This window comes from Argiope bruennichi, chromosome 8 (assembly GCF_947563725.1).
Source record: "Argiope bruennichi chromosome 8, qqArgBrue1.1, whole genome shotgun sequence".
In the NCBI taxonomy this organism is placed as follows: Eukaryota; Metazoa; Arthropoda; class Arachnida; order Araneae; family Araneidae; genus Argiope; species Argiope bruennichi.
Genome location: NC_079158.1, coordinates 57,038,329 through 57,065,980, shown reverse-complemented (window position 1 = coordinate 57,065,980; position 27,652 = coordinate 57,038,329). Strand labels below are relative to the sequence as shown.

The 27,652-nt window shown below is 25.9% G+C and overlaps 1 protein-coding gene across 1 annotated transcript; it reads left to right on the top strand.

Moving 5' to 3' along the window:
- The first annotated feature begins 887 nt into the window (after positions 1 to 887).
- On the top strand, positions 888 to 27,101 carry LOC129981873 (caspase-7-like). Its single transcript, XM_056092912.1, has 13 exons — positions 888 to 917; positions 3,135 to 3,231; positions 4,497 to 4,560; positions 7,368 to 7,512; positions 8,811 to 8,986; positions 10,497 to 10,614; positions 11,655 to 11,910; positions 12,525 to 12,581; positions 13,144 to 13,240; positions 19,449 to 19,578; positions 20,010 to 20,188; positions 24,028 to 24,148; positions 25,047 to 27,101. Exons 5-13 carry the CDS (start codon positions 8,888 to 8,890, stop codon positions 25,259 to 25,261), a joined length of 1,272 nt encoding a protein of 423 aa, XP_055948887.1. The 5' UTR covers positions 888 to 917; positions 3,135 to 3,231; positions 4,497 to 4,560; positions 7,368 to 7,512; positions 8,811 to 8,887; the 3' UTR covers positions 25,262 to 27,101.
- The last annotated feature ends 551 nt before the right edge of the window (positions 27,102 to 27,652 follow it).

Here is a 27,652-nt window from a genome sequence, read left to right as displayed (position 1 = left end):
AAAAATCTAAAGTCTTCTCAGTTACCCGAATTTAATCAAATTATTCAAGGAAATGAAATAATTTTATCCAGCCTATCTCAAAGAGCCTTTTCTTTTCATCTTTATTCTATAACTTTTCTCTTAAAAAAAGTCTCCAAATCATATCATACAAATGAAAATTGAGTTGTAAGTATGGAATGAAAATACCAATAATCAAACGAAAACGCCATAGTTAGAGATTTTCTTTTTTCCAAACACTTTAATAGGGTACATCACAAAAATTTCCTTTATCATGACAAATAATTACCTGATAATTATCAGTTGTCCCCCCCCCCCTCCTAATGACAAAACAAACTGCAATTTTCTATTATTAAAGTTAAAAAAAAAAAAAAAAACTTTAAAAGGTTTTAAAGTAGAATATCTTTTAAAGTTGCAGGCACTTTGGTGGGAGGTTGTCAACAGAATTAATACAAAAATAGTTAGATATTTTATATATTTATGTTGTGAATCTATAGCAATGTTAATTCAAAATCTGGTATTGTAAGTAGAGTGTGATATTACATCGTTTCAAATAATTTTAAATTTCATTTTTAATTTCGGAAACAAAATTTCTTTTGATCTGGAAAAAAAAGTGTCTTTAATTTTAAAATTCACATTGGTTTGACGGCTGGTTTTACTTCTAATGATCAAATGATTTCTATATTATCGGCTAATGTGATATTGGTAAAAGATGGCATCATCAGATAAAACTAAAGCATCTGACGCTTCTGAACTTATCAGCCAATCAAATTGTAGCACCACTTTCAGTTTCATTTCTGTGTAGTAGATATTTATTTCATTTTCGTGTGATCCTTGATACTTGAGTTCCTAGCAGAATGCTAAGTTATGTTTAAGGGGCTGCTGATTTCTGAAACTTTTGTTTGTTAGATTGCTTGCTGGTATGAATGGTTTATTTATTCTTATTTTTGATCACTAAAAACTGTCATTAAAAAACCGGCACCTGTTGCTAATAACTGTTAACTGATATCAAAAATGATAAGTTTTAATGTGAAGTGAGAAGTTTTTCCAAAGACTGAAAATTTTTTTCTTAAGAATTATTATAAACAGCTCAGCACTTACGACTGTCTCTGACTAATCTTTAATAAAAATGGTATTTTTACTCGTTTTTTTAGTGACAGTTATAAATAAATCGTATTTTGACTGTCGAAAGATAAATAGTGCTAGAATGATTAAATCAAAAATTGAAGTAATATCTTAATTTAAAAAAATATAGTTTTTAAATAAATATAATATTTTTAGAGTTTGTAAAAAATTCAATGTAAGGTTTGATTTTAATTTTTTATTAATCAAAAAATAAAATTGTGAGTGATGTATCATCATTCAGACCTATTGACATGGAAAAAAGGAAATAAATCTATTAATAATCATTTTTTCTCTGGTTATTTTTTCAATTTTGTTTTATTGTTTGTCTTCTCAAATTTAGTTCTTTTAAGATAAATTAATAGTGCTAATTTACATCAATATTCAGTTTTATTTATAATTGCTTTTAGAGCTGTGAAGTGCAAAGATGTAATGGTTAATAGAATATTTCTTGAAAACTTTGAATCTTATTAAGAAGATATTCTTAAAATAATTTAAATGCTTGTGAAAAGATAAATAGGTTTATTCATTAAAAAAAAAAAAAAAAGATCAGATGCACAATTTTTGATAGTTTCTCTTTTTGTATGCCTATATAATTGGGAGAATGATATATGAAAGTGATTCTTAAAATTTTATAAGTCTGGATTTTTCTAAGATGATATTTATGAATGGATGGCTTCAAAAATAGCATTCATAATATTATAGTAAATATGCATATTTTGCGAACCCTTATTTCAAAAGATTTTACATTTTTACTTTATAATGTGTATCTCCTAAAACTCATGTCTACAATAGTCCTATCTATATATTTATTAAGAAGGTTTTTTTCTGCATGCAAGAACTGGAACAACTAGTTCTTTGTTTAAATTTATAGTTGTTTGTTTGTAATTTAATAAATATGTTTCAATATACTTTTGCTTTGTGCATTTTTTATTACTGGGATTTTATAAATTTTGTAGAAATATATATGGTATGATTCAATTCATAATTTGAAATTAACTAGGCTTTTAAAGTGGTTTCTTAATTGCTCGACCTTTGTCTTCATTTTGGACTTATGTGGGCTTTTAATTGTTTATAAAATTAAAATGCTAAGGTCTGCAACTTCCTTCTAAAATTATGTACAATTGTAATTCTTTCTCGTGCTCACTCTTAAATCCTTTCTTCTTATTGACTTGTTTTACTGCTCTGTTTTTACCATAGCTTCGATGAAGAAATCTTTATGAAAGCTAAAAATTGGAGTATATCTGTCTACAATAAAGAGCATTAAAAAGCTCAATGACTGTTCCTTTGGTCCAAATTTTAAAACATATAATGATATTTCTTAATCTAATTTAATCCTAATGATTTTCATATTGTTATCTTAAATTAGCCCATATTACTGTATTTTAAAATTTCCCAATTTTTTATGCAATTATTTCTAACATGCACTGTAAAAAAATTACTGAATCTGGAATTTTTCATGCTCTGAGCAAAGGGATAAAAATCCCTAACATCTATGCATTTTTTAAAAAAAATATACCTAATATTCCTTTTCATAAGGTGACACTTTTCAAAGAAATCCGTATCAGAATCTCTTAATCTCTATCAGAATAATTAAAATCATTAAAAAAAAACCTTCTCTCACTTTTCTCTTGTGCATTCCAACTTTTCCTCCATGTAAAAACTTTGATCTCCTGTGGAAAAACAAATTTAGGTTTATTTCAAAAATGTTTTTTTTTTTTTTTTTTTTTTTTCCCAGACTACATTTGCCAAGATTATGTTACATTGTATATAAATTTTCTATCCTATATTATTGAAATTTCAGATGAAGTCATATTATTTTTCTTTATTTCATTTTGTAAAAATCAGTTTATTACTTTACTTTGAATTATGTTATTTTTAATGCTTTCTTTTTTTAAATTCATATTTTATAGTTTATTTAAAACTCATATTTTATAATTTATTTTGAAAATTCAAATTTATGGAATAGAATTTTTTTTTCTTTTTAATAAGCAACATGAGTATTGAATACACAGACGCTGGAAGTGTTACTCGAAGCCTTACTGAAAAATTTGAAGATTTGGCTATTGGAGATGTATCGATTTCAGTACGGGAAAAGGAAAAAATATTTCTGTGAGTTATCTTTCTATTATATTCTTTTTTTATAATATTTTATAACTAATTATATTGTTATAACTTACTTGATTCTACTACATTAAATGTACATCTTACTCAGGATAATTGTTGCGTGTAGTTTGAATAATACTTTGCTTCTCCCAAAAATGTACATTTGGTTTCTATTAAAAAAATGTAGGTGGAAGAAGTATAACTAAACAAAAGCAAACAAAAAAAAATCTTACTGTGAAGCATAATAGTAATGTCAAATTTCACTTTTCTGTGAACTCCTTAAACTGTAATTTATTTTCAGTTCAGCACTGTTCAGGTAGGCAATTTAATTTTTTAAGAGAAGTGATGGTTATAGGAACTTGCAGATTTTTTCCTTAATGTTTTTTTTTTCATTATTAAAACATTTTATAAAAAGCATCAACTCTCAGTAATTTCTTGCAAGTGCAGCTCTTCATTGTCAGTTTGTGTACCTCTCCATTGTCAAGAAAGTTCATGACGAGCTGGACTCGTAGTTCCATTCCAAGTGATTGATGAATGGCTTGTAAAAATGAATGTGAAGTTCAAAATTATCATGGCACTGCCACATATTTTTTAATAGAAAGTTATTATAATTGGTATGATTTATGTACAATTTGATAACAGCATAAAAGTGGTACATATAGTATATATTTCTATTGGGTTAACAAAAAAAGTACCAACGAGAATTAGGGCAAGTCCCTTTGCTATAATTTTGCATTTCTTCATTTTTGAATGCAAATGATAATGTTTATTTTCATTTTCCTCCATTAAGTTAACTGATAAATATATCATAGTTCCGTCTGATGGTTAATAAAAAAAAATGTTACAAAAAAGTTAACTGTAATTTATTTGTTAATTTACACATATTTAACTTATTAATTTTACTTTAAAATTTTAAAGATTTTATATATTAATATCAATAGCAAAAAATATTCAGAAGTTATTTATTGTGTGTTATACTATTTATATGCTTTCACTCACCTTAAATTTTATTTCTAAGAGAAGTTTGAAAATTATATTTGCATTATACAAATATATGAACTATAAGATCAGTATTATGTTATCAATTGATAACATAGTACCTATAAAGAAAGAAAAGTTAGTAAATTTCATAATTTGTTACAAAAATTTACTATGTGCCACAGATTTCTATTTAAAATAACATTTGATGAATTTTCTTAGATTTTCATTTAGTTCAATATTTTTTTATTATTTTTATAGTAATATGTTTATTTTCCATTTAATTTTTTCAGAAAACCTGATGATGAACTGACAGGAGAAAGAAAATGTGGAGATTGCTATATTTTTGATTATCAGGTTTATTTTGTCAAATAAATATTTTTGCAGTATTTTTTTTATTATTTATTATTGTTCATTGGGTAATTATTGATAAATAATTCATAATTTTTATTTGCTAATATAACAAAATTTCATGAAACAATTTTTTTTTTAATTTTTGCAAATATCAAATTTTTTAAAATTAGTTATCTATTTTTTTATAATAATGGGTTTATTTAAATCATCAATTTAATATAAAAATATCTGTGACAAAATTGATGTAGTTTTTCATCAGACTACATCTAAATATATGAAAATATATGCTTTTTTTTTACTATTTAATTCAGATCAATGGGTATTTGTTGGAAGCTTAAAATTATTTACAGAATCTTCTCTATTATACTAGCATGTATTTAAATATTTAATACTGCTTCTGAAACTGAATGTCAAAATGATGCTGAAAATCAAATTATGAAGACAATGTAAAGATAATATTGATATATTAAATATCTATGAAAATTTTTAAGAATTTTTAATCAAAAAATAAATATGAAACTTTATATTTGTTTCATTAAAAGCTTTATATTAGGTTGCTATAAAAATAATTATGGTTAAAGCAAACAGATAATTAAATTAACTTTTTGAATAATTTCTATAAGTCATGATTTATTTCACTTGAGGTTAGTTATTTAATACTTTAACCTTACTTTTGATATAAGTGACATACTATTTCTTTTAAAATTATTTTTGTAGTTTTGATTTTAACATGGAGGAGAAAAGGAGAATATTTTTCATATTTACTATTATCATAAAGACAAAGCTGTCGATGATTACAGAACTTTATGTGGTGTTAATGGTATTGATCTCAATGATAATCAAATGATTGACATAACTGATTTGGATCAGTATATTTCAAGACATAAGATTTGAGAAATGCTCCAATTTCATTTTTCAACTATCAATTGATAATCGTGAAAATTGAGATTTTTAAAAAGTTGGATATTTGTATTCAACATTAATTAAGAATAATTTAACTATCATAGCATTTTGAATCCATATTATAACCAAAGCATATTGGAAATTATCAATTTTTAAAGCAAATGATCAATACCAATGAAGAGTAAATTATTTTTCTTAATATCAGTTCGAAAGATACCATAGGAACCACAATTAACCTGCACAAACTAGATCAGAATTGAAATTTTCTAATATTTTCCTATAAGTTTGATGAAATTATAAATGTATTGCTAAAATTAATTTCTGATATCTACTGTCAATAACTAATGAAAATAGATAATATAATTAGAAAAGAATGCTCTGATTTAACAAATTATTGAGGAATCATTTCTTCATGATAATGGCAGATCAAATATATCTTTAGTAATTGTCATACAAATACCAGAACTGTATTAAGAAGTGATGCTGTATTTGTCATAAGTCCCATTGACATCAAATAATCATTTATTTGTGTTTTATCGAAATTCTTTGAATGGCGAAAATCCACAATGATAATGATGCAGTGAGATTTTACTTTACTCAATTTTTTGTTGATAAGGGTCAATAGATCTATGAATGTGGAATGAGGAAGTAACAAAGAAAGATGGCTTATTGTAACCAAACAAGAAAAATATAAAGTTGTTTGATCCGCCTTTATACCTATAAAACATGGAAAAATATCCTTCAGTTTTTTAATTTACATTTTTAATGAATACTGTATATAAAGTTCCTTTTAATTTTCTAAAAGAAGATGAATGATATTCTGGCATTGTTCTTCACACAGTCATGAAAAAAACATCATTTGAGAAAAACTAATGTACTCTTAATAATTTTAGAATTAAAGATTTCATAATATATTGTAATAAAATCAAAATTTAAAATTTCCAGTGGCTGTGTGTATTTTCCTCATTAAATTTCTCATCATCAAAATTTGTTTTGGAAATCAGATTTTATTAGTCTTAATTTATTCGTTTCAGAATTGTGAGCTTACAAACTTCGGATTTTCTAATGCTAAAATAAAGTTTTGGACAATAATTAACTTAATAAAGCTCTCATTTTTCAAATTGTGTAGAATTTTTATTTTTTGAATATTGTAGAATGATACTAGCAGTGTTCTGGAGACATCTTTCGAAAATTATATTTAAAAAAAGTGAAAACCAAATATTTTAATTCTTTTTATCAAAATTAATGTAAATACCCTTTATGTTAAATTTTACATGCAAAATCGCTTTTAAAATGATTTTGCATAAAATCGGAGTGTTGTGGTTTCAAGATTGGATTTCACTAAAGATCTACTATGTATAATTGTCTAATATGTGGGTTTAAACTTCTTCCTGCCAGTGTGAAGAAATGGAGAAGAGGTTGTTAACTCAAATGATATCTTGTCTTCTGTTTATTACTGGAAATTATTATATTCATTTAAAGCTAGTCTGTGTTATGGAACAACAGCTTTAAAACAACATATTAATCTAATTAAACTAAACTCGCATTTATTGTTATTTTTATAACTTTCAGCTCTTTCATCTTTTTTCTTTTTAATTTTAAATATTTTGCATTGGTATATATCAAATTTAATTTTAGATATACAGAATTATACATATTTATAGTATAGAACTGTGTAAAAAACTATGTACTACCAAAAATTTGTAGGTAATTTTAACTATATTTTAAAAATTTATTGTATGAAGAAATTGATTTATTGTATTGTATTTAATTTTATTAGACAATACTGAATGTTTTTACTTAGTTTCTTGATATTTTAATTATAAATAATTTTTGTTGTGTAATATATAAAACCATTAGCATATTAATAATTTTTAAGTTCTACTGATACAAAATACATTTTATAGAAATTTAAACAAAAAGGAACATCTCGCCCTGGATCTGAAAATGATGTTGCAAGATTAAAACATGATTTCAGTGCATTGAATTTCAATGTTTATGCAGATTACTTAAATTTAACAAAAGAAGAGACATTAGATGCTTTAAAAGAAGGTTTGTATGTTTTTCAGTTTTTAATTACACAATTCATATGCAAGCAAATTTAAAATTAAATATATAAAAATTGATTCCTTCTAAATTGTTAAAATATTTTATATTTCATTTCAAGTTTAATACTAGTATTTTAGTGGTTTTAGTATAATCACCAAAAGAAAATCTTCTATGTTAAAAGTCTAAATTCTGAATGAATTGTACTTTAATAACATAGTTACAGATAAAAGAAATTGAAGAAGTCATACCATATTTTAGTCATATAGTGATTGAGTATGTTATTTTATCGGAGAACAATAAAAGACTTGCTAAGTTTTACAAAATAGTTTCTTCCTCAGTGTACGAAAATACATCTGTTTCTGGAGTTTCTCTTAAAAGGCTGTTAATATTTATCTTTGTTTGTTATAAAAATAGAAATTTTATAATAAAATTATGCTTGTAAGTTAGGAATTGATTCATTTCAATTCCATTTCTTTAAAATTATCATGTCTTTATTTCATGATATTAGGTTATTTACAAATTATTACTTTATAGTAATTAACTATTCATATTATGTAGACTTTTTACTATTATCAAGAAGCTTTATTATTAAGTTTATTTTTGTAGGAAACTGAATTAATTGAAAATATCATTTACTTTTTCTAATAAGATAGATAATAGTTCAAAGATAGTTAATAATTTTATTTATCAAGTAATAATTATTTTCTTGATCTATTGAAAAGGAGGAGTCGGCATAGAAAATTATTTTTCATCAGGATATGTGCAGGTTAAATCTCAAATTTTATATGGAAAATGTGACGAGTTCTTTTATTAAGTACTTATTTAGTCAAAGTTAATTTTGAAAAATTAGAAAGCTTTCTTAGTGATGCTGATTTGCACCACTTCCCTATTATATAGTTAATTTGATTAAACAAAATAGGTATTTATAGATATTTGTAAATCCTGGGTTTTATCTTCATGTAAATGAGAAATATTGATAAGATGATTGCATTATGTATAATGGAGTTTGGTGATCATGTCATAATCTGAAAATTGCCAAAGAAACCAAGGGACCACAAACATCAAAAAGTAAATATTCTTTTATTTGTATGTGTTTATTTCCATTACAATGGCTTCATTCATAATCTGCTAACAACATTTGATTGTGAACATATTTTTAAAATTTTACTCAGAGTACATCAAATGTAATTTGTTGATGTAAATGTTAAATTTTGATAAAGAAGTATGAAAACTCTTATTTTTGTTTATTCTTTTCATTAAAATTTTTTTGAATATTATTAATGTTCTGTTTTTATTCATAGCTGCTAAGAAAGATCATACACAGAGTAAATATTTTGTCTGCTGTTTTTTGACTCATGGAAAAGAGGGGAAATTATTAATGTTTGACAAGTTCATTAAAATAGATGACATTCTACAATGCTTTTCTCGTTCCTCATGTGAAACTCTTGCTGGGAAACCAAAAATTTTCATATTTCAAGTAATTTATTTATTTTACTATTAGGGAATTCTATATTTTTTAGACATAATAGAAAATTTATATCAGTATCTAGTCTGAAACTTTAGAGCTTAATACTGCTTAAATCTTGATTAGACTGTCACTATTTTAGTATTTAAATTCATTCTTAATTATGTAGCAGTTATTAAGAGCGCATAAAAAGTTTATTAATATTGGTGCCATGTGTATGATATAAATAAGGCAATGAAAAGTATTGTTGAAAAGTATATTTTAAAAATTATTAAAATTAGAGAAAAATTATTAAAAAAAACTAAAATTAATAAACAACGAAAAACTAATTTTTCTTTATTTTCAAAGTAGAGTAAAAATGTTTTCTGCAATAATATACCATGAAATTGCCAAGAAAAAATATTAAAATTTTGATTAATATTTAATTAAAAATGTAAATAAAAGTTTATAGGTCCCTTCTTACTAAGCATCTACTACCCAATAAATAAAAATAAAATTTGATAGCTGTAAACACATTAGTTTGCTCTGTAAAATATTTTCAATGATTTTTCCTTCATGCATGTTGTAATTTACTGCTAGCATGCAATTCTGTATGTATCATATTAAAATGTCTGATTAATACGACTTGTTATTGATGAATAATTCCAATTTTTTAAAATTATTTACTGCTCAATAATTTAAAATTATTTAAATTATTGAGCAGAACTTTTAAGGCATCTATAAAAACTTATAGGCAGCAAATAAAGAATTATAGTATTTTCATACTAGTGATTAAGAAGTGGTTGTTTAGGAAGGGGGGGGGGAATTATCAGCACTTGAGAAGGCTGTGATCTTGGTTCTATCAAAAGATCTTTTTATTTTTGTGAGTGTATATGTGTTTATTAAGGTTATCGAGATCAAACATTATCCCATTAGATGAGATTATTAGAAATGAGGTGTCCATCTTGTCATCTGAACATGGCTCAAAATTTACATGTCTGTTTGGCAATAGTCTTTTCAAACAATCATATTTTAATAAGACTAAATTACCTCTATTAAAACAAAGGTATAGTTTGACCTCTATGAAATTATTGATGATTCGGATATCGCATTATTGTGAAAATATCTTAGCAATATTGTAGAACATCTTATGCAATTTAAAACTGCTTCAAAGTAGTTTCAGAAACGGGCAGTATTAAATATTCTTTTTATAGAGGCTGAATTAAGTCATGTGGTTATTAAATTAAGGTTTATGTAAAATAAATTTAGGCATTGAGAGAGAATTAGTGGAGTAGTTAATTTTCCCCCTTTTATTATAATTTTGAGGTTTTAAATTAAAATTTTGTTTGATAGACTGTTCTTGACTATTTCTTTTCTTGATTTTTTTTTTTTTTTTCACATCTGTGATCAGAAAATATATTTTATAGAATTCTTTATTATTTGAGATTGAAGATTATATTAATTTGTAAACATTAATATTCTGATGTTTTTTTATTTGTTTGATATACTTTAAACTCAGAAATAAGTCTAATTTCTATTGCAGGCTTGCCGTGGTAATTGTTGTGAGGGTGGAGTGCCCATTGATTCAACTGATTTTGGTGGTTCAGTTAAAGAAAATCCAGATTATCTAGATTTTCTTATTGCATATTCTACCTATGAAGGTAATTTTGTTATTAATTATAATTGGTTATTATCTTATTATTTTATTTATCAGAAATAATTTCATGAAAAATGCATTTAACATTTGCCTAAATGTCTAATTTTGTCATTTGAATATAGCCAATTTTAAATCGATTTCATTACTCGCACACATATTTAAACAGAGTTTTTGAATAGACCACCATTTTTATTAATTTTAACATTACATTTATTCTTTAAATAAACTTGTATTATAAACGATTCTATTAGATAGTTTAATCTTAAAATATTCTCCTTAGAAATATTCCTATTTTTGGAATTGCATGATATTTTGTTGATGTCTGAAGAGAAAAGGATTATGATTTTGAATAGAAAAAAAATATTATTTGAAGTTAGCATGACTTGAAATAATTCCATTAAATGATTCAGTTAAATAAAACACTGTGGATTTATTTAAATCAAAAAATATATATTTATTCGTTTTTGTTGTATTTATAAAGTCTTTTTTAACAATAATTGTTTTGAAGATTATTCTTTTTTACTTGATAAAGTGCAAAATACTTTTTTTTTTGTCAGACCAGTTATTTTATATATACCAGTTATTTTATAGGAAAAACTTTTTTGTATTCATATTAATTTTCTTCTATTAGCTGTTCATGTGTAGAACTGTGTACATTAAAACTACTTAATACAAGTAAGTTTGCATTATTATTCTCAAGCATGAGATGCACGTTTATTGGTTGTTTATATGATGTTTTTTTTATTGTATTGTAAATTTTTTGCTGCTTTGGTATTAACTGCATGGCTTAATATCACAGTAATTACTGATAGACATAATTAGCAGATTAAAATGACGTCCTTGGTAATTAATGATCCGCTGTTGCAATAATCATTTTTGGTGATTTTTGATTTGATGCTGTTAGTCACTGATATTTTCTTCATAGTTTTTTATTATTGGAAATATTCACTTTTTAATATATATTTTTTTCTTTCCTTTTGTTCAATTTTGTGATTGTTTTAATGCAATTGTTTTGTTTTCATCCATTTTCTATCTTGGTTTTAGGCAAAGTTTCTTTTAAAACTAAGGATCCATCTGGGAGCCAAAACAATCATGGATCTTATTTTATTGATGAGCTATGCCGTACTCTTGAACAGTTCAGTGAGGATTTGGATTTGTTACAGATTCTGACCATAGCTAATTATCGTGTTGCATATCTTTTTGAAACTCAAAAAACAAGAAATGCAGAATTTCAAAACAAAAAACAGATGCCTGGTTTCACTTCAAGACTGAGAAATGAAGTAAAGTTTAATAGAAAAATGTAAGCATTATGAATTTATTTTAAACGTTAGTATAATAACTGAAATATATAGCAAATGCAGAAAGTAAGTTTCATATTATTTAGATTATTTAAAAGTTAATTATTTGTTATATAAGGCCTTCAAGAATTATCTTGTCGTAAACATTTTAGTTGTATTTCATATTTATTAACCGAACTTAAAATTAACGAATTACTCCTTTCAAAATAGCTTATTCATATATTTGCAAATATCGTATTATTTATAGTAGATTTTTTATTAATTGGGATCTAATTTGTGGAGAAATGCTGATTTTTTAGGATACAAATATATTTTCAGTACAAGATACTGTGGCAGTCATTTTTATTCAGATTTAAACTTTTAGATAGATGACTAATTTTGCCTGCATAAATTCAGTCATCATTAATTCTCTACTGCTGCCTATTTTTTATGAAATTTCCTGCATGCTGTATTCCAGATGATACAGTGGGCTGTCAAAGGTGATTCATTGTATATATAAAAGGAATGCTCAAAGAAATTTAAGTTATTGTTGTTATGTGTTTTATTGGTTTGCTTACTTATATGTGATTTATTTAATTTAGTTCATATCATTTAGTATAAATAATATTGTTTTCAGCAAGATGTTTGAATCACTTCATACACAATACTTTGATTATAGGAGGAGAAAAACTAGGTAATTTTTTGAAATTCATTTGTTGCAATTGATATTTTTATCTTAATTTTGAATAGAGCATAGATAATAAGATGTTTACAATGTTTTATATAAAAGTATTTTTTACACTGAAAAGATCATGCTTGTTTATTAAATACATATATATAATATAATATTTTCATCTAAAACAAATAGATGTATCTAGTTTTTAGTGAAATTGTTAATACTCTATCTTGGATTCATATGATAAACATTGTAACTGGGAAAACTTATGGCATGTTGATAATGTATGTGAAATTATAATTGTAATAGCAGCTTTATTTATACATAGTCACTCAATTATTGTTTAAAAGTTCAATTTTAATCCATTGTTATTTATGTGCCTTGCTGTTTTCAAAGAAAATAAATTTTTAACAATTTATTGAGTTTTATAGCGTATTTGTAAGAAAATTTCTTCAATGTTTTAAAGTCATTTTTCAATTTATAATCTCATTTCATTATGCTTTTCTGTTATAAATCTTTTGATAAACTGTGTTTCTCCTATTTATATACCTATTTTTCTCTCTGCTCTGTTTTCTTTAAGTTTGGGCCTAAAGAGTACAGAAACACCCTTAGAAGATAAGAAAATGTACAATATCCAGAAATGTAAAAGGATTAAGTTCCTTCTTCTTTTGAACACGGTATTATTATTTTCACTCCTTCTAACTAGTGAAGTCCCACATATTCTCAATTGTATTCATATTTCAGCAGCTCTAGTTTTTTTTTTTTTCTTTTTGTAAAGATCTGAATTCTTAATGTAACTGTTAACTTATAATTCTTATTGCAAAGGCGAGCAAATTTTTTATCTGAATATATTTATTTCATTAATGGTGTTAAGCTATTCATAACCTTTGAAAACCAATAATTTTCACAGATTTCTAGTCAATCTAACATTTCATTATACCCTGAAAATGCTTTTATCCATGTGTGCCCATTATATTTCATTGTTTTTTTGTTGTTTTTTTTAATATGTACCATTTCAAAAAAAAAAAAAAAAAATCCATTATTTCATTTATACTATTTTATGATTTTGATCTCATTTCTGTATCTACCAGTTCTTTTTTTATTCATTGCCAAAACTAAGAATTTGGATGCTGAAATATCATAAAAATAATGGGGAAATAAATCACCCTCCCTCCCTTAGGAAAAGAAAAAGAGATTAAAAGGAAATGATTATACAGTGCAAGATTTTATGATCAAATAATATTCCATCTGCAGTCTATGCTTGTGTTAACCTTGAAATATAATATGAAACAACAATTATTTAGATTTTCTGTCATTTGAATTATATTTATTTATTTATTTTTAGTTTTTTCCATTTTTAATCAATAATAGATTAAGTCAGTGAAATCTGTATTGCTAGGCAGAATTTCGAATGTATTCTTTGGTCTGCAATGTTATTGGATGCATAAATATTAATTTCTATTTTGACATTGAGTAACAATGATTGATTGTTTTTTTTAAATGTTTATATTGACTGGATTTATTTTAATTTAATTTTTAATTATAATTGACTGATATTAGTGATAGTGTGTAAATAGATTTAAGTATGAATAAAAATTTATTACGAGATCATAAAATTCCAAATTTATTTACATTTTTATAATGGGTTGTAGCAAAGGTAAATAAGATCTGAAATTTTTATAATTTTATTTTTATATTGACTTTTTAGAGGTTATTGTTAATATTTTCTTTCAATATTATAATTTTTTTTAAATTTGTAATTACATTTTTTTCTGTTAGTGGATCACTATTTGTTCTATTCTATTTTAGTGATTTAGTTTTAATTTGAATGTTTACAAACATTATGAATAGAGCAGATCTCACTATTAAGGAAACAAAATTTTTAGTGTTATTATGTATTTACTTTAAATTGAATTACAAATAATATTTTATATTAATTTCTTAAATACTTGGCCAGTGTATATTCTTTTACATTTTTCAGTTGGCATTTGACAATCATGTCTGAGATATTCTTAAGAGGATAACAGCTTGTCTAGATAGCTTAATCTTATAATACTTCAAGGAATTTCATGCAGTGTAGTTTACATTTTAAATATTCAATCATTTCAAAATATGTACTGGTATAATTTTTTTTGTTTGCTTCTTTATGTTATAAATGAGTTAGAATCAACTTTTCTCATTGAATCTATTTATATTTCCTCTAATTACCTAGTAGATCATTTCCTCCATTCCATTTCATCCTATTTAGTCACATATATGTTATTGGTAGATTGTTTGCTAATGAAGATAAACAAAAATAGTTGCACCACATGTGAACATTGTCTTTTATCTTTAAATTACTTGAAACTAGAGAAAAGCTGTATTCTGTTTCGTCATCTTAATCTATATTTTAGCAGGTATTATCGATTTTTTTAGTGTATGATTTAAAATTTAAATGAACTAGTTAGTTGGAAATAGCCAATTCATTTTAAAAATGTAAATGAATGAACTAGTTAATGAACTAAAAGAAAAAGATTCTAATTTTATTCCTATAGTAATTTAAAAACATTAAAAATTATTATTTCTTATTGTGAAGGGAAAAAAAAATTGTATATTTATATTTATACACATAATAGAGCTTAAGCTTTTATTATGTGCATAAAACTCGCACAATAAAAGCTTAAGCTTTTATTGTGGGGATTTATTTATTTATTTATTTATACAGGGACATTTCTCTGTAATTAATCTAAATCCATTATTTTTTTTAGAGGTAGAAGAAAACCATTTATTTTCCTTGTGCATTTTATTAACAAAAGAAAAGAGTATTAATATGGGAACTAACTATTTGACAATAACATTGTTTCTTATTGTGTAGTTTGGAGAAAAGGAAAGGAGAGCAAGCAAAATTATCACTACAATTGCCACGAAATCTCCCACAGATCAGCAGCTGAAGATTAAACTATTAAATCAATCAAAGCAACTTCATAATGCATAGATGCAAAACTGAAATAGCTTTTAAAGTTTGCTAAGAATTATTCATAAAATTCCTGGAAGCAAATTTCAGACTTTTCCCAAGAAAACTAATGAGCAAAATGACCAAATGTTTATCTTTTTGACCAGATTGCACTCTAAGTTTGATTTAACATGTAAAATTTAATGTTTAACAAAGCTTTCAACAAATATTAAATAAAGCAAAAGGATATCTGCTTTGGAATGTAGGGAAAAAAACCTAAGAAAGTTGAAACTAAATATTTGGCTTCAACTTTTATTAGCCATTCCACAAATGAAAATATTTTATGAGATTTTTGTGATTCTGCATAAAAATAGGGAAAGGTTTTATCTGTCTTGGTGTGTAATCTATCATTAAAAGGGAAATAGCACTTTTAAATTTCATTTTCCAAATAAAGATTCGTGTGCCAATACCAGAAATTTTAGCATGTTTTTTTTTTTTTTTTTTTTTTTTGAGGGGAACAAAAGGCTAAAAAAGTTGAATAATCTGATTTTTTTTTCTTTTTAAAGAAATATCTAAAAGATTTGAAAAATGATTGCTTGTCAGGGGGTTAAGGTATTTCAATTGGAAACAAGGTTTTCTCTAATACATTAAAAGCCATTCTTTCCATTTTTGTGAATTGCAAGCAATGCCAAAAACAAAAAAAAGGGATTTTATTATAATAGAATTTATTAAATTTTTGAATGATATATGATTTGCAGTTCAGTAGAATTTAAAGAATTACAGATCTGTACACATATCTGATTTTTTTTCCCTCATACAGGTATGATATTTCAAAACATTAAGATTACATTAATTTATTTATCCTTCTCTTTTTTTAAATTTGATTACTGTTATCTGTATATCAAAGATATATCCCCCCCCCTTTTTTTCACTTGCAACACAAAGCATTTTTTAAAAGTATTCAAGATTTTTTCAAAAATATATTAATTAAAATTATTATTTATAGTGTATGAGTAATAATATAACCAAATAAATTCTTTTCGTTTGTTAGAATGAAATAAAGGATAAAAAATTTCATATTCACTGGAATTTATAGAACCATATAACTGAATCTTAGAACTATCTACTTGGTCTTGGTCTACCCCAAGACGACTTGCCTACCTGAATGGGCGTAGAAGATATATCTGCTTGTGATTTGCAAATGTTGGTGCTACAATCCTTAAAAATATGTACAAAGAAAGCATTTATTACGGGTACCTTGAATAATGGCAAAAGGCTCATAGTTATTTAGAGAATTATCTTTTTTAAAAGTAAGATTTTTAAAGAATTTGTAATAAAGAATGATTCAGATAATTTCAATATTTAATTAAACAGTAGAAAAATGTTTGAAGGGAGTTAGTTATGCTAAGTTGAACATTAAAATATTTAATAGTAGCCAGATTTAGTGATTAGTTTGTTCACTGGCAACATAGATTTATTTAATTCCAATTAAATCTATATATATTTCCATACCCATAATTCCATCAAATTGTCAGACATTAAAACCATATTGTTTTAACTATTGCATTTGTTTTTTTTCATTGTGTAGGTCAAGTTTTCTAATACAGTGCGCGAAAAAAGTATAAGGACAACATGTAATTGCATGAAAATATGCTTTATTTCCATTTCACCTAAATGAACTTTTTATATTTCTTACTTTTGCTGCATAATTTTGTGATAACACTTATACCACATAAAAAGCATAATTTAGCTTCAAAATATTGATTTTACAAAATTTAACATTAAAGAAAATACGGAAAAAATTATAAAGACATGTTGTAAAATACTTAAAAAATGTTTCAATAATCAAGAAAACTACCTTTTTTTTCAATCACTTGAATAAGCCGAGAGGTCATAGATCCTGAAAGATCTTTTAAAATGTCCACAGATATTTTTTCCCAAGCGTCTTTGATAGCGGCGACAAGATCTTGTGTACATTGATACTGTGTGCCGTTTTTATAAACTACTCGGGCTAGAAGTCCCCATAAGTATTCGATTGGATTAAGATCGGGACTTCTCGTCGGCCAATCAAGTAAATTTACAGAATTAGCTTCAAACCAGAGTTTTGCACTCGTAGAAACGTGTATCGAAGCATTATCCTGCTGAAAAATATAGTCCCCTGAAGTAATTGGTGGAGCTTCAGGTAACAAACTTTCTCCTAACATATCAACATACCTGTCCGAATTCATTTTACGGTTGATAAATACAATTGGAGTGGTTCCATTTCCCGCAAAAGCACCCCATACCATAACCTAGCCACCACCATATTGACGACTGGAAAACACTTCCTTGGTCTTTCGCAGATCATACCAAAAATAACGAAAACCATCAGGTCCATCAAGATTGAACTTTCTTTCGTCCGAAAAAATTACATCAGCCCACTTTTGACCAAGAGAAATGTATTTTTTGGCAAAGTAAACTCTTCTTTTCTTATGATGATTTGTAAGAGGGGGGCGTGACACTAATTTCTCATAAGAAACTTGAGGATGTTTACTCAAAACATTTGAACAGTCCTTGTTGAGCATGGTAAACTCAAATTTTGTCTAACTTCATTCGCGGCTTCTCTTTTCTCGCAATCTCTCCTTACAATCATTCTTTTTTGTCGATGAGTGAGAATTTCTGGTCTCCCAGTTCGCTTTTTCATACCATACATCCCAGGATTTTTTAGAAAATTATAAACCACCGTTTTAGATCTCTTGATTCTTTTTGAAATTTCCCATCCACTTAATCCACATTCTCGAAAAACAACAATTTTTCCTTTTTCAGAGTCAGAAAGTTGAGTTCCTTTGGGCATCGTTTAAAAATTCACATTGAAAGTCGCCGAGTGGGAAATTCTTTTCACAAATGAATCTTTTAACTCGGAATTGTCATTTTATCCTTTCAAATATACAAATTTTTCAATAATTACTGGAGAAAAAGCAATGTCCTTATACTTTTTTCCGTTTTCATTGAGGTTTAAAAATCAAAATTTAAATTTTAGCAGATTTAAAATTGAAAATTTTAATTACTTTACGCATAAAATATTTTAGTTTTACTTCTATTTTTGCTGCAAAAATTTGCATACGGTTCTGTAAATAAGGCTTCTAGATTTGGCGATTTTTCGCGTGTCCTTATAATTATTTCGGTCACTGTAGAAATCAGTCCCTAACATCAGAGTGATACAAAAAGCAAAAATATGTGGTTCATCTGTCTTTTAAATATCATATTACTGCATTTCACTTTTTAATTCTTGTAAACTACACAGACATTAAACAGAATCCATTTTTAGCATTCAACAGTGAAAAAAAAATTATTCAATTAAATATTTGGATAAAACAATAGAAACAATTAAATATTACGGAAATGATGTAAGTTATTGTTTGAAATTAGGGCAAAAATCTTTTTTAAAAAATTATCAAAAATTCAGAAAAAATTTGTAAATTATTCAATTGACATTATTCAGGAAACAAATTTTTAAATTTTAAAGATGTGAAATTCATTTATGTGCAATAATATTTTTTGGAAATTATTGTAGAACAGTGTTAAAGATTCATTAAATTTTTGATTAATTAAAATTTAAAAAATTCCTCCAAGGTGCAGATTTCCCATCTTTAAGTTATATATGAGCCAAATTTAATTGCTATAGGTCATACAATCTAGCCTGTAGAGAACAGATAAACATAGGTACCAAATTTATCTTCATTATTAGTAGAGATGGCAAATATTTATTTGATCATTATCATTAAATTAGTATGGAATTGGTACTTTCATCTTGTATATGAAATTTTGTAAAAAAGGGCTATTCCTATTTTCAGTTAACTAATTTGAACTTTCCTTGTTTAAATATATTTGTCTTGCAAATGGTTTAAAGAAACATGACCATTTAAAGAAATAAATAATAGGTTTTTATTTATATATTATAATTATTTTTATAGAGGGACAATTTTGAAAGAGATTTGACTTACTCTATAGCTAATCTGTGGTCAAGTCTTGCTGTGAAAGGTTACCAGAAAGAAGAAAAACGAAACTGGTCAGGGAAAGAATTAATGAATTTCTTGATTGAAGGTAAATATTGTGATAGAATTTTTCGATTTAATAAAAATTGTGATTGATTTCATTTTATAACTTCTAAATATATTTTATTTTCATTACTTCCCATTTGGTCGAAATAAGGGATGTAAATTTTACTTCTTCATCGAGGAGCATACAACTTGAATTTGCAATTAGAAAATTTGATTACATTTTTATTTTTTTTATTTCAATTTAAAGATGTTTTCATTTTAAAGATGTTTTTTTCCCCTAGATGTATAACTTTATAAAACAGTCACAATTTTTTTAATAATGAAATTTTGCTTTTTATTGTAGAGTAACAATTAATAAAATATATTTTTTAAAATTTGCAATAGTTTTTATTTATACACAAAGCCATTATAAAAGAATTTTTAAAAATTGCCACTCTATATTGATACACTGCGTAATGTTTGTTTTTGTTTTAGTTTCAAGTCGAGATTTTTCAAATACAGATTGCTTTATTTGTTTCATTATATGCAAATCAAAGGGAGATTATTTGTATGATGTTGATGGCAATAAGTTTTTAATGCAAAATATAGTTGAACAGTTTACTGGAGAAAAGTGTCATACACTTATACAGAAGCCAAAAATATTTGTTTTTCTGGTATGTTATTTATCTTTGTTATTATTATATTTAAAATTTTAGTTCATAGTTTGATAGCTATATTTTTAAAATTTTAAAATTTTGTTACAATTGAATATAAAACTAATTTTATTATTATTTTTTACTATTATTCTCACCCTTTCCCAATAGGAAAAATGAATTAGCTGATAGCATTTATAATTTTTGTATCGTAAAATGCAATTTACTCCTCTGAAAGAATATCAAAAATAATTTTGTAAAATGCTAAATAGATTTTATAAATGCAGCATTGTTGAACTAAATATATTTCATAAAAGAAAGCGTTATTAATTTTTTTTCACAATTACTGTTTAAAAAACTTATTTCAAGAAATTATAATCATGTAGTTATGACTATTTAACTTTTATATGATTTTATTGAGTAGATACAAATGGCTGGGGTGGAATGAGTATTAAGTAATCATTTTAAGTAGTACTCATTCTATTAAGCAATTTTATTTGCAGTCTTATTATTTAGCTAAAAACTAAAGCATTTCTATGGCTATCATGATACAACTGGCCAAAATGCCATGAAACTGGTGATAGAACAATGCCATGTTCTAAATGAGTTTTTAAAATAATTCTTTAATAGAAAATAATAGCAGTGTCCAGAAATGATCAGACTAAAAAGAAACTGTCTTATCGCTTCTTATTTCTAAAGTGCAGTGAAAGTCTTTTTTTGAATGTTTAACCTTGCTAAAATTTACTTAAAACCTGCTTTTTAATCTATAAGCAAAAGTTCTTACTTAAAAAAAATTGCAGAAGAAATAATATATATATTTCCGAAGAAATAAAAATGCTTTGGCAAGTTCTAATTTTCATAAATAGTGAAAAAATGTAAGAAAAAAAATCAGCTCTGCAGTTAGAAGTAAAACGGAAATAAATCAGAAACATTCAAAAAATACTGCAAACGATATAACGATCATTGAAAATGAAAGACTTTAAGTTAAAATTTCATCATACTAGATTTTAAGCGATTGACTAACGTAATTACGAACCACAATTAATAACAATTCAATATAGTACAGTTGAATACCTGTACTAGGTCATTCAAGTGAAGTATGCCATAGTATGCATTTTGCACTGCTTCTTCCAGATAACTATTCCAGTATTTTAATAAATGGCAATGCACATTGTTGAAGAAAAAAGGGAGGGAAAAGAAAACGATAAAAAGAAGGGGAAAAAAGAATCATTAAGCGTTATCTTAATATGTGCTAGAACCCCTGGAATACTTCTTGGAATTCTTCCCTTTTGTTGATTTTCTTTATTGATATACATCCAGTAAACAAGCTTTTATGACCATAATTTCGAATTATCATATTCAACTTGTGGGGAAACAAAACAAAAAGCGTTCTTCACTTCATGAGAAAATTAAGCACTTTTAAGGTGCTTAAAAATGTTTTTCAAATTTAAGCACTTTTTATGATGCTATGCACCCTGTGGCTAGCTCAATGCTAGACTCTGTTAAGCACAATATGATTTGGCAACAATAGTGTTGAGAGAGCAGAAGATTTTGTTGTTCTGAATCAGTTGTAGCACAGCAAATCACAATGTTTAAAAATCATTATATGGAGAATATGCATCATATTTTTGAAAGGAAACAAGATGTACTTAAACTGAAAACATTATTACAACTCTATAAGTACATTTTTGGAGTTGCTGCCACATTTTACTAAATGAATAGAAATTGCATACAATCTACCAGTATCAACATGTGCATTTGAAAGAAATTCAGTATATTTCAATTTAAAAACTATATACATACTTCAATGGTTCTACATAAGTTTCAAAACTTTATAATCTTTAGAATGCATAATAGCAAAACAAGAAAATTAGATTTGCTTCCATAGAGGGAAAAAAACATTGATAAAGCTTTATTTAGCTACACTACTTTCCAAAAAGCCGTATTTAGCTCCACTAATATAACTAGAACCTACTATAATTATGAGCTGGTTTATTATATTTTACAATAAAGTATAATAAATTTGTCCATTTGTGGTTATGCCTGTTTTGTAATATTATATTTATTTATTATAATTTAGAAATTCTATTTTGTAATGTGAAATGTATTATTGTATATCTAGAAGTGGACACAAAATTACACTATCTGTTTGGAAATATTTGATTCAAATGCATTTTTGTTGTTTATTGCAATATTTGTGCATGTAAAACTTTTGTAATGAATGTAATAAGTGAAATGTTTAAAAAAATTGCTGAGAAATACAAATAATACATGTTATTTGTATATATCTTTAATGCATAAATATCACATTCAAAAATTTAAACGTCAGATCCATTTTTGTATTTTATTTGAGCCTGTTTTAAATGTAAAATAGCTCTAATTAAGAAAAACTGAATTTGAGTGTTGCTAATTTTTTTTTGGGGGGGGCAGGGGAGGTTAATTATTTCTTTTGAAATGTTTATAGCCTCAGAAAAAAAAAATTCCTTTAAGGATTGTGAATATTTTTGTATTTGTTCACACAACAAGCTATTCATGTGGAAATTCATCATCTAATGAAAATTTGAAAGAATCATCATTATTCTCCCTGTTTGTTGAGCTACTGTAACTCCATTCTTGAAAGTGAATATGTAAAAAAGAATGTGTGTGTACATTTTTAATATAGTATTTTTTCAAAGCCATATAATTGACAAGTTTTAAAAAAAGTGTTTTGCTTTGAAGGAAAAAATGCATTGTCTAAGGTAGTGCTTCATCGTGATAACTGACACCCAGGAAACTTCAAATTCATAAATGGTAAACAACAGGAAATTCAAGTAGCAGAAAATTAATTTCTTTTCCAGGTGTTGAAATAAGATCTGGAAAGTTGACTCTAACATAGAAGGCACTCGAATTTTTTCTGGCTTAACCATTTTCTATTCTAAAAGGGAATTGTGAATAAAAGGTCTTTATAATTTAGCATCAACTGACTTTGCAATCAGTCTCTTTTTATTCCACACTTTAAATAGCGAGATGACCGAATGGGGCGAGAATGGCAGCAATAGGGTAACGGTAGCAAAAGTGACACCGAAAAATTGCCAACCTCGCAAGGTGCAAAATTACTGTATATCAAAGCTTAGCCCAGCTTTAAAATGGAAAGATGAATCAAAAGGCATGTGTTGTTTACAAGGGAAAATTGAAACCATTTTAACAGTCTAAATATGGAACAGCATTGATATACAGTCATTTTCACCCAAAATGTTTATCGACAAATTTTAGCGAAATAGCTTAATGTGGCGCGAACGGCAGCAATAACGTTTCCAATCTAAAGGTTCCGAGGAATGCTGCAGCAAATTAACGGAAATATAGAAAAAAAGTCAATAAATGCAGTAAAATGAAATGCATGCAAAAGAATTTAATAGAAAATAATGAAAGTAAGTGGAAGAAGTATGTGCAGCAGGAAAAAATCTAGGGAAATGAACAGGAAAGATCGATATACAGCAGCATACCATTACATAAAAAAATGGCGGCCATGTAACCCCACACAAAGTGCCACCGAAAAATTGCCTACCTTGCATGGCGCCAAATGACCGTATATCAAAGCTTAGCCCTAAATATTTCTGAATATGTGCTATAAAAAATTGTTTTGTAGTTATTTTTGCTGATTTCTAAGTATCTTTTTTGATCCCGCATGACATTCCCATTTCATATCGGGTGGAAGCTAGACTTAAGTCTAAAGCTAATTTTTCCTCTTAGATGTTATGTCATGGGCAACACTATTCGGGTACAGCTATTTCTCTATAAATCAAATTTAATATAAATATTTAATTATGTTATGATTGATTGAAATTTTTTCTATTTCATTAATTTGCAATCAATAATTTCAGTTGTCATCGCCAGCCAAGAAGTCTTGGTGGCCATGCGTTTCTGCTGAGAGTACAGATGGAGGCTCTGGAAGCATGATTCCTGTACATGCTGATATTCTTGAGATAGTTATAACCACTGAAGGTAATGGCAATTTACAGTATATTTGAGTGTTTCTATTGAGCCCTGAATATTACAGTGAAATTCTTTTAGTATGCTGTTAAACTATTTCTTCAAAATAATGTACTATCAAATTTTGATTAAAAAATCAAATTAGATACTTAATTCAGCTGCACAATATAATGATGCTCGTCAATTTTTTTACTAAGATTTCGTAATTATGACAATATTCAAAATTCTAAAATGTTTTTAGCTAATACGCTTTTAATGACATTTATAGCACTTTTATTTTTATAGACATGTAAAGTTTCTTGAAACCAAAGCCTCGCTGATTAATCATGCAAATATATTTCTTTATGCTTGAATTTTTATCTAAAAGCACATTATAAAAATTTAATGATGTTAAATCTCCCCCCCCCCCTCTTTGCTAAAAGCAGTTAACACTATGCTATCCAGTGATACTATGTTGATGTCATATAGGAACTACTGGGCAAATGCTGATGATGCCACATCGGTGTCACACGAATTTTTTTATTTTATGAAAATAATAATTATTTTAATTAATTGATTATTTTATGAAAATTATGATCTGAAATCTTCGAAAAATCACAAACTACGGAAGTCCTACTGGCATCAAACAAAAGAATTCCGATTAGACACATGGACGATATTGGTTTAACATACATTTAGCAGTAATTTTAATATAACTAATCCAGTCATTAAGAAATCTGAATTTATTTAAGTGAAAACAATTTTCAAATATATGAAATAACAATAAAAAACATATGCGGAATAGTAAAAATTATCATGTTTTTCATGATTTTGATTGCTTTCACATTTTTAATAAAAATGATTTGTGTTCCTATATATATTACAGAAGTTACTTTTGATTAAAGAATAAAATATTTCATATGTTTCATAGAATCTCAACAATTGCAAGGTGTGATAGAAAAATTCCGAAATATTTTCGGGAGAAGTTGTGGAGATATTCTCAGCCAGCTGACCAAATTGAATGATGAACTTTTTAAAGATTATGGATTTTATTCTTCTTCTAGCAAGAATTTGTCTACATTTTCTTTCAATTCTACTCTAACAAAAACATTAACAATAGGCAATACAAAATGTAAAGGAAGTTAATGTTGTCTCTTTAAACATTAACTACCTTGTTTGTCAATGCATTTTAAAATGCATATACTTAATGTTTTAAAATATTGATTATGTTCTTATAATTTAATCTATTAAATGCTCTGCATCATATTTGTAGGACAGTGGCATTAATTTCTGTGAATAAATTGAACATGCTGACTTTTTAAACTAAGCAAAAAAAAAAAAAAAAAAAATGGTATATGTATTCCCAGACAATTTTCAAATAGTATGTATCAGTTATTAGCCAGATTTTGAAGTCAGAGTGTCATTGCTTTGATTTGTTTTATTTTGAAATAATGGGGAAGTTAATTGGAAAGTAAAATTTTTTTCATATTTTGCTATGCAATTGTAAATTTTTTTCTGAAATCTATGCTTTAAAATTAAGTTGAGCATTAGCAGGAATTTAAAGATTTTAAACAAATTTACTATATTTTTATTGCCATATAGAAATGAGCCTATTTTTTTAAAAAAAAAAAATTAGTTTTAATATTATTAATCACATATATATTTCATAAAGAGTTAAAATATTAACATTTTCGAGGATAATGTAACTTTATCTATTTTACTTTCGAGGATAAAGTGTGATATGCCTCTTGTCCAAGATATCTCTCAACATAGTAAACTAAATCTCTCAATAAGAAGCTGCTTTAAGAGTTATTGTTATAATACAGCTGATAATCAATGTATATTAATTATATAAACTAGGGCTTTTAAAACTGAATACCAGCTAAACATATTGAAGTTACTTTAACAGAATGCATTTCTTTTAAATTCTCCCATATTTTGAAATGAAAATCGATCAGTGAAATTTACTGAATAACTTTTTTAAAAATAAACTTCTATTAACTTTTATACTTTCAAATTTTTTTAAAAATATGTTGAATGAATAAGTTTATTAAGCCCTGGTTTACAAATTGGTAAATTTTAAATGTAAATAAAAATTTATACATTGATTGTTAGATGGAAATAATTTTGTGTTGTCTGTAAACAATGTTTGTTTATAATCGTTTTCTTATTTTTTGACAAAATTGATAAAGATTAATATTTGATTATTTAAAATCAAAAGGTCTATATGAGAGAATGCTTTTAATATTTAATTTATTTAGCAATTTCTTTAATTACACCAAAAACAAATTTTTATAAAATACTTATTATTTTTATGTAATAAAATTGTCACATATGAGAATAAATATATGAAATTGCCATAAATGTATTTTTAGTATTTTGTTTTCAGGAAGTTTAGAGTAATTATCTGTAGTTGAAGGAAAAGCTTCTAATGACAGATTCCCTTGAAAATGTAGTAAGTTCGAATATTAAAATTGACCACATTTTTTCCCATAACTTTTTGTATTAGCAAGTGTGATGGGAGGAGGGGGTTCACTAGAAAATTGCATTCAAGTGCAACAGATATGATTGCCACAGCATTCTAGGACCAAGAAAATGCAGGGAATTTAAAAATCATTTATAAAATAAGGAAAATGCAGAAAATTTTAATTTTTTTTTAGTTTTTCCCCCATCTAAAAAAATTCTGATCTCTTTCAACACTGCAGAAATAAAAAAATTGTTGCCATTGATTTAAAGATAAAACATTTGTGACAACCAAAATGCAGAAATTAATCCATTTACTACTTACTCTCCTTTTCTTCTGCATTAAACTAGTCCAATTTCTAAGACTGAGACAAAAATATTGAAGTTGAAATAATAACTACAAGCTACTTGAAATACTAATAGAGCTAGTGAAACTTGAAAAATATTCTTTTAGGCACAATGTTTTATATTTGAGAAGGCCACATTGAATATTATCGATTTCTTTGCAGACAAAATGAAACTGCTGAGTAAGAAAAATAAACAGAGAATGAAATAAAATTGCATTAATTCCAAATTTGTTTTTAAATTGTTATTTTCAACCATTAGGAGAAATTATTTTCTTGAATATAACACATTTCTAGTTAAATTACTGCAGTTTCATTCATTTGTCTGTTTACTGTATTTTTTTTTTTAAAACATAGACAGAAATTTTATTTTGCAGTTAAATCTCCAATTTATGTGAAAAGCGCCAAATTTTCCCTTGTCGGCGAGTTTTGGAACTAATTTTTTATTTCGCCAATTCCTTTTTTTCATGTCGTCATTAGCCCCAAACCAAATTTTGGGGCTCTCTAGCCAATAGTTCCAACTACTGAGCTCTCTGAACAGCGTCAGTTTTAAAAAATCACCCTGTGTATATATATGTATATATATATATATATATATATATATATAATAATATATTCATAAATTAATTTCTGAAAATGTACAAACAAGATAAAGCATATTTTCTTTTTCTAAATTTTGGTGCATATACATAAAATTCTTTTTATTACATTCGTATGATATTTTATACTT